Source organism: Seriola lalandi, unplaced genomic scaffold, assembly GCF_002814215.2.
Source record: "Seriola lalandi dorsalis isolate HSWRI2012SDOR001 ecotype SW California unplaced genomic scaffold, Sedor1 jcf7180002054939, whole genome shotgun sequence".
Classification (NCBI taxonomy): Eukaryota; Metazoa; Chordata; class Actinopteri; order Carangiformes; family Carangidae; genus Seriola; species Seriola lalandi.
This window is the reverse complement of record NW_019525659.1, coordinates 1,160,870-1,169,767: the sequence shown is the minus strand read 5'-3', so window position 1 is coordinate 1,169,767 and position 8,898 is coordinate 1,160,870. Positions and strand designations below refer to the sequence as shown.

The 8,898-nt window shown below is 42.4% G+C and overlaps 1 protein-coding gene across 1 annotated transcript in view; it reads left to right on the top strand.

Annotated features, from left to right (window-relative positions):
* Nucleotides 1–8,281, top strand: part of fpgs (folylpolyglutamate synthase) — a 23,207-nt gene extending 14,926 nt beyond the window's left edge. Inside the window, exons 9-15 of the mRNA XM_023397885.2 lie at nt 1,885–1,962; nt 2,065–2,212; nt 3,680–3,763; nt 4,091–4,241; nt 4,496–4,571; nt 5,618–5,684; nt 7,041–8,281. Coding sequence (XP_023253653.1) covers nt 1,885–1,962; nt 2,065–2,212; nt 3,680–3,763; nt 4,091–4,241; nt 4,496–4,571; nt 5,618–5,684; nt 7,041–7,417 — 981 coding nt within the window. The 3' untranslated portion in view covers nt 7,418–8,281. The remainder of the gene's footprint in view (nt 1–1,884; nt 1,963–2,064; nt 2,213–3,679; nt 3,764–4,090; nt 4,242–4,495; nt 4,572–5,617; nt 5,685–7,040) is intronic.
* Nucleotides 8,282–8,898: the final 617 nt, after the last annotated feature.

The following is an 8,898-nucleotide window of genomic DNA, read 5'->3' as shown; positions in this document are numbered from 1 at the left end:
TTTCTCTCCTTATTTTATCGCCAGTTGTACCATAAAGTTTAGGCTTTTATTACAACATCTATCAGGGTTGTAATAAAACCAGTGTTTTTTCCTGTCTGCTTTGTCTCAACAGTCAGCCGTGGGTTTGTGGCATTTCCTCTCTGGGTATAGACCACACACAGATTCTTGGAGACACCATTGAGAAGATCGCCTGGCAAAAAGGAGGCATCTTTAAGGTGTGTTTACATCAGAAAGTCATTGTGATTGGACTAATATTGGAAGTAATATGACAAAAGAAAGACTCAAAGGCTTCATGCCATAGTCTTCATCAGCAGATGGAAGTTGCTATATAGTAGTGGAGATAGGAAATGTGAAATGTGCAATTGAACATCTCGAGGAAAACTGAGCGAACTCCATTGTCTGATGAAGACAGTGTAAAGTGCTGAAAAAAAAGGAAGTAAGTGGACATTAAGTTGAGAGGGTTTTTTTTCGGTCAGAAGACATTGAAATCCATCCATCCATTCATTCCATCCATCCATCCATTTATCCATTTTCTTCCACTTATCTGGGGTTGGGTCACGGTGGCAGCAGGCTGAGCAGGGTTTTCCAGACGTTCCTCTCCAGCATCGCTTTCCAGCTCCTCCTGGGGGATCCTCAGGCGCGCCCAGGCCAGATGGGATATGTAACTCCCTCCAGCGACTTCTGGGTGTACCCAGGGTTCTCCTCCCAGTTGGATGTGCCTGGAAAACCTCCAAAGGAAGGTGCCTGGGATGCATCCTAATCAGATGCCCAAACCACTCAACATGAAGCAGCGGCTCTACTCAGAGCTCCTCACCTTGTCTCCAAGGCTGAGCCCAGACACCCTGCAGAGAACAGACACCGACACTACTTAAAGCTCATGACCCACAGGTGAGGGTTGGAACAAAGACTGACTGGTAGATCGAGAGCTTTGCCTTCCAGGTCAGCTCCCTCTTCATCACAACGATCAGGTGTCCTGCTGGCGCCACAGCGATCCATCTGTCATTCTCCTGCCCCATCTTACCCTCACTTGTGAACAAGACCCCCAGATACTTTTAACTCCTTCACTTGGAAGCAGTTCAAAGAGTTCAAGTACATTGAAGTCCTTTAAAAGTAACCTGCTCATTGCTGGTTTGGTTGTTCTGGCGCAAAACACTCTGCACACAACACTGACACGTTGAAGATTAGACTATAGTGTGTACAGTGTGTATAGGAAGCAAATCTTATCATTAGAAGTCAGAGGAAAAATTCTCCCAAAAGGAAAAATAAATTCACTTTTTTACATGAAACCCAACAGACATATTACCAAAGTAATCAAAGGTACATCGTTCATGTTAGTTTATGTTCACATTCCCCTTTTTATCATTTTGTGTGATGGATATTCTGAAGGCATCTTAATGATGTGGGTCTGATAAAGGATGCCGCTCCAGTAGTCGTGGTTTACAGGCCCAACAAACGACACTATCGTCTGAGACCTGTTGCAGAAGACAGTTACCCCCATCGCTGAGCAGCTCTTGAAGGATGGAATCATTGTTCCACGTCTGACATCTGCACACAGTACTCCACTTCTTCCAGTGAGGAAAGCTGATGTTAAATCCTAAACAGGATGTTTTAGCTCGAGTGGCGGTTGTTCCCAATGCAGCTACAGTTTTGTCTTTCGTCCCCGGCAGAACAAACTGGTTCACTGTGAACCTGTGAAGGGACAAAATACAAGTGGACCCGCTGTCCACAAAGATTTTCTGAATCACCAGCTGTTTATTCAGCTGCGTTGCAGGGAAGTTTGACTGGTTTTCTCAAAGTGAGTTTTTGATTCAGTATGTGTTCTTCATCTGAAGGAAATATCATCCTTGTCACTGGATGTTAATCATGTGCATGTGTTTTCTTCAGCCAGGGGTTCCTGCCTTCACAACCAAACAGCCAGAACATGCAATGACTGTGCTCAAAGAGAGAGCCAAAGACATAGGAGTAAGTGACCACCAAGACTAACAGTGTTTTCAGTCTGTTGACAATTTGTCCCTAGCTGCTCAGTTGTATGTAATACAATCTAACCTGCGGCTGTTGTCATAGTGTCCTCTGTGGGTGTGTCCAGACCTAGAGGACTATCAGGGAGACTGTGGACCTCTGCGTCTGGGCCTGGCAGGACTGCACCAGCACTCCAACGCCGCCCTGGCTCTCCAGCTGACTCACGTCTGGCTGCAGAAAAGATGTCTACCAGGTTGGACTGGATGTCACTAACATTTGAATTGTGTGTCAATGACTAGAAAAAAAACTAATTCAGAAATCTATATAAAGATTTTCTCCATAAGAGAAAAGCTGTTTCTTCACACAGTTGACCAGGCACATCTTTTTAGTTTGGCAGGTTACTTCTTTGTACTTCTGTAATCTAATTGTCAGACTCTTGTTATTAAGCTGGAACAGAACCAGACAACTTGGATGTCTGCACATGGTTTTGTTTCTTTACCAGGGATCACACAGATTTACATCATCACATACAGATAAGTGCAACAGATGACATGTACATGACGTCCACTGAAGCTAATTTGCTAAGTTTAAATAGCCAGACGAATGAGTTGAAAAAACCAACACGGTGATCTTTTTTTTTCTTCTTCTTTATTTCTTTAAATCCAGAGCTGATTTCAGGTTAGAAGCAGACTAAACTTGGTTAATGCGACCACAAATTAACATGTTGGCCTGAGTAACCAAAGTAAAAGTCACTACAATAATCTTACTAGTAACATTTAGGTTACAGTCTGAACTGAATGCTGTCTTCATGATGGAAAGACTACCGCAGCCCAAGGTTGAATACACAGACAAAAAGAAATGCACATCCTCTGCCACTGTCATTAGAGCACTCTTAAAGGAGCTACTTGTATGTTTTTCTTTTGCTAAATAGCTAACGTTAACATTAGCAACTGTTTACTTACCAGTCTAGAAGAAATGTTGTGAGTTCAGCATCAAACTTCATTCCTTTACTCACCAACAGCTGTCTCCAGAGGTGAAAACCAACACCGATGTCAACACTTGTCTCTATCACATCTTTTATTCTATGGAAGTTAGCATGCTAACCAGCTAGCTCCAGCTGGTGTCGTCACTTTCCCATAGCGACTCACTGTAGCCTTCAGTTTGTCCTGAAGATGCAGTTGCTCAGAGGACGTATTATAACTTCCTGTATTATAAAGACAAAGATGGCTGAAGCTCAAATCGAAAAAATCAGTTTTAATAAAGCCACAAAACATTGTGAATAAGGTGTCGAGATTCATCATCAGATCACGACACAGTGTCAAAAAAGTAGGTTAAAAAACAACTTTTCCAACCACAATAACAACCAGGTGCTAAATATGGTGCAAGAATTCTAAATTCAAATTTATTTATAGAGGATGTTTAAAAAACAAACAGCTGACCATAGTGCTGCACAACATCAAGAAAAAATACAATCAACACGGAAGCTCAAACAACAAACAACAAAACAAGCAAGCGAACCAAATGAGGGAGACGGCTCAACTTGCGAAGGAGTCGATGGATGGAGCAGATCTGATTTCTGATAAATGTCTCATCATGTCTGAATAAAGTTGTATCAGACACCTGTGACGAAACACCATCACTTGAACAGGTGGAAGAAGAAAACAGTTTTATGTATTCCTCCCTCTCTCTGTTTTCACTACAACCCGTCCTCTCTCAACAGATAAAAGTTTTCCCTCCACCACTGCTGAGAACACGGGTTCGCTTCAGGCAAAGTCATTCAAACCCAGTCCCATCATGGTGAAAGGTGAGTCACAACAAAGTGTAGACAAACTCATTCAACACTAGAGTGTGAAATCAAAATGTGTAAAAAACATCCACATTCTGAGTACATATGCCTCCATAAACATCAGCTGACAATAATGTGTGTGTTTGTCTTAAAATATGTTCACATCTTCATCTAACTTCAGATAGTAAAATATTGATTATTAGTTCAATTCAAAGGTTCTCTTCCTTTTTCTTGCCACTGGAGAAATGTCATCTCCTCTCTGTGTCGCACCAAAATAATGATTCAAATACACAGTAAATGAAATATTTACCAGTTCACCCAGCGTGATCCTGTGTTTGGTCGCAGGCCTGGCAGACACAGAGTGGCCTGGGAGGAACCAGACTCTGAGACACGGTGCAGTCACCTACTTCCTGGATGGAGCTCACACGATGCGCAGCATGCAGGCCTGTGTGCAGTGGTTCAGAGAGACCGCAGCGCAGCATGAGAGGAATGCAACGTGAGTGTCAGTTTGTGTGTGGTGCTGTTATTACACCTGCTGACTTCATATAAGTTCACCATGTCTGTTTAATATCTGTCATATTTACATTTTATTAATGAATTTTGTTTTAGCATTACAAGTTAGACATGAATATTAACAGTAACTATCACCACAGCTTTTATTTTGAAAGGGTCCAAAGGGTTGAAAGGGTTATTTTGAAATTAGCTGTAAACTGATGCTCTTTGCTTTGATGTTTGATGTTTGTGTTGCAGCGGCTCTGTGGCCAGAGTTTTACTGTTCAATGCTACAGGAGAGAGAGACTCAGCAGCCATGCTCAAACTACTGGTGGTGAGTACAGCTGCTGAGAGTCATGGTCTTTATAGCTGTGGAGCAGGAAGATGTGGCAGAGAAGATGTGGATACTGTATCTCAGATGTTTGTTTTTAATTTCATCCAATGTACTATTTGGACGGGACTGCAACAGAGGGGCCAGCCCTATGATCAGGAATGTGACTGACTGACTGACTGATCCACTGATCGATTGATTCCAATCATATTTCCAGAACTGGTCAGCCAGTTGGAGTTTCTGGTAAAAACAGGTTCTATTTGTTGGATGGTTACAGCTACAGTGTTGACAACTTAGCTCATTATCTCTAGATTGAGAGACTTTGTTTAAAATAGACTGGGTATAAACCTGGTTCAGGTCTGGACCATGTATGGATGCCAACCGGGGGCTCAGGGCTACACCTCGTTACCTCCTTTAAGTCTGTCTCTTCTAACTTTCTCTCTGAGTGACCATGCTACAGTAAATCCAGCTGAAATCACAGCTCAGTCTTTGTCTTTCACTTATGTTTGGTGATTTTGTCAGACGACGCCACAGTTGTTATAAAATCAGGATGTGACCAGATGTCCAGACGGATACTAGGTTTTGACCTAGTCTTGTTTTCATATCACATTGTTGTTTTTTGCTGTTGGGAATATTAATGATCTCACACATAAAATTATCCATAAATATTAAAGGGGACATATTATGCTTTTCTGAATTTTCCATTACTTACAGTGTGTTATATTGGTCAGCTTCAGAGTCCACCCTCTGAAGCTGAGTCCTGAACCAAAAGATGGCCTTAAAGAGCCCTGAGCTCTAACACATTGTGAATGGAGTATAATATAAAATGTACATAAGAAGAAAAATGTTTTTGCAGATTAAGTGAGGATTTTAAAAAATGTGGATCAAACACTTGTTTGTGATTGACCGTCCTTGCTCAGAGCATACCTGGATTAATAATGTGATCACTTGATTATCTTCAGTGTTTGATAAATGTCACTGTTGCTGTTTGGAGACACATTTCAGCTCTTGTTAAATCCATTTTCTTCTCTCATCCTGTTTCTCTTCAGCCGTGTCAGTTTGACTTCGTCGTGTTCTGCCCAAACATCACTGAAGCCATCGCCTCCTGTAACGCAGGTGAGACTCTCAGCCTGTTGGCTCAGTTGTGTTCTGTCCAACTAACGGGACTGAAGTACTGGACCAGTGGTTTTACATTTTTCAGCAACAACTACAAATGAGGCAAAAGTTTTTAGATTGACAGCAGTTGATTTAATTATTCACAGTGGCTTCAGAACGTTTCCAGACCCCTTGACTTTTCTGTGTTTTAATTTCCCCCATCAATCTACACTCATAGCTCAAATGACCAAGTGAAATGTGGTCTTACAAGTTTTATTAAAAATCTAAAACTCAAAGGTCATCAGATCCTTAATTCAGTCATTTGTAGAAGTCCTTTGCAGGGTGTCTGGGCTCAGCCTTACTGTACATTCAGACCGAAAGTGGCGAGAGTGAAAACAATGGCTCTGGCTGCCTGTTGAAGGATGCTGTTGAAGTTTGTGGGCGCTCTGACATAGATGACCTAGATGCTAGCAATTTGCATGTTATGGTGCCAGTTAGCATTCAATCCCCTCCTGTTTTCACATTCCTATATTAGAGGCTACACGTCACTAACTCACCTGGAAGACCTACAGTGTCAATCATCAAAACCTCCTCCATTGTGCCTGGGAACAAAGGTTGATAGGAACAAAAGTATACATGGTGGTGTTCTCTAGAGTGGAGCACTTCTACATTCTGATTGGTTCCCGCTGAACTGTGTCATAGCTCATTACCATAAAGTTGCCTGGAGTCCACACCGCTCAAGATGCACTGCCAGCAGGAATGCTGCTGCGCTCCACCATGACACGCTGACTTTCATAGAAAATAAATGACTTCCTGTCACTTTGATGCTCTCGCCGCTTTAAGTCTGAACATACAGTTGGAGATAGAGTGAAGAGCTCTGACATCTGGAGTAGAGTCGCTGCTCCTTCACGTTGAAATGAGACAGTTGAGGTGGTTGAGGACTCTGGTCAGGATCCCTCCTGGTTTCTTTTCTGACACCCAGGGAAAAAACACAGATTAGCTTTTCTCCAGCAGCAACAAATCTGGAGTCTCTCTTCTCTCTTTCTTATTTCTGTAGTTCCAACAGGAAGTAGAAGTAGTAGAAGAAGAAGAGGTGGAGAGAGTAGAGATGGCAGTAGAGGGTTAGTGATGGTGCTCTTGATGCTGTCAGAGAGCACAGGGTTTGATTCAGGCCTAATGTTACCAAACCTGGTGAACTCTCAGTGAACCCAGGGAGCTGCACACAGCTTTTGTCTTTTAAAATGTTTGTTATAAGATAGAAAATAAATGAGCTCATGTCCCAAAATGTTGACGTATTAATTTACTTAGATTTGGAAATGGTCCAAACTCTCAGTCTCTGTGATGCTGTTTTATTAAACAAGTGTCATTCCCTCTCAGACCAGCAGAACTTTAACGTCTCGGTGGAGAACATGTTGACTCGCTGCCTGGACAACGAGAGGAGCTGGTATCTCCATCACAGCAGGAGGGACAACACAGTTTCCCAGCTGCTGATCCAGGACACCCTGCCCATGGTCCCTGAGAAGACGGCAGACACCCTGGTGTTCCCCTGCATCCTGAGCGCCCTCCAGTGGATCACGCAGGGCAGGGATCCGGTGCTGGGAGACCCAGCTAATAGAGTCTTCACAGTGAAACCCAGTATCACAGCCAAAGCTGCTCCGCTCTGCGACGCAGCCGAGATCCACATCCTCATCACGGGGAGCCTCCACCTGGTGGGAGGGGCTCTCAAACACCTCGACCCGGCTTCCTCCAAGTGACAGGATCATGTGACATCAGTGGATTCAGACAGTTTGAAATTATTATGGGTGCTATGCTTGTATGAATTTGCCCTCATGGAAGAAAGATAATTGTTGTGTAGATGAAGTTTTTGACTTGAGGCGTTTACCTGAGCAGATTAGCTGCACCCAGGTGTTGCTGTTGTCTTGACGCTGGCTCTTAACGGTCAGCTGGTTTGGACCAGGGCAGCTCCAGACCTTCACATAGAGCCTTACTGTCTTCAGTCTCACCTGAAGCCAAATGTGTTTACATGAATTACACAGGAACAGTGATGTATACCACAACATGAGAACTGGAACTGTGTGTGTGTGTGTGTGTGTGTGTGTGTGTGTGTGTGTGTGTGTGTGTGTGTGTGTGTGTGTGTGTCTCTGTGTGTGTGTCTCTGTGTGTGTGCCTGTGTGTGTGTGGTATAATGGTTACTACATTACATTACATTTATACAAACACCACAGGCCAATAGCCACCAAAAAGTGCTACACAGTTTTTACATATGTGTGAAACACATTCACTATTACCTTCCACATGTTAATTTGAATGAAATCATTTCGCACGGTTTCTGCTTTTACTTTGTCAATTTTTTGACCACGTGCTTCACACACACACGACTCTGCTGTTTGTTTTAGACGTGTAAATATTCTAACACTAGTGTCGACATCAGGTGGATTCATTTAACTGACACATCAAACACAGTGTAATGTTTTACACTGGATTATATTTAAGTGATCCTTAATTTAAACGTGCATCATCAGACAGTAATGTGTGTAGGTGTTGTATGTATGTATAATGATGAAAGATGTCGGTGTAAGTAGTGAATATGAGTCAATTAAAAAATAGAGATATGGAAATTGTTGTGAATATTTCATGTATTCTCTTGGATGATGGATCATCACACACAACATCACCTCATTATAAAACATGTTTTATACTGAGTTCAATTTACAGTCAAGGCTTTAAAGCAGCTGTAAACTGTGTCACTGAGTTTTTAACTTGGTTTATTAGAGATTTAATCACATGATCCATTTAAAGATGAACTGGGAATAAAAACCAGCCAGGGATCTATGACTCAGACCTACGGTGGCCCTGAGAGCTCACTGCACTACAACATAAGAAAACATGCAAACAGAAAAAACAGCTTCATCAATTTGACAACACATCAGATGAATCCAAAATCCAAATCCAAAATAATGACTTAGAATTTCAGTTCAAGTCATAAATTAAGGATTTACATCAGATCTATCAAATTTGTGAAACCATAATTTGCAATAAATACAAAAAAAGTCTCAAACACTTGATATTACTGCTGCTGCTACAGCAACAGTGAGGACTACCCCTAGTATTATTACTGGTGCCATGTCATATCGTATGAGTGGGAGTGGGAGGAGCTGTGGGTGGTAACAGGGCTCCAGCGGCTCATTAACTCGGGCCCTTTGGGAGGTTGATGCCAAGAAAAGATCAAATAAAC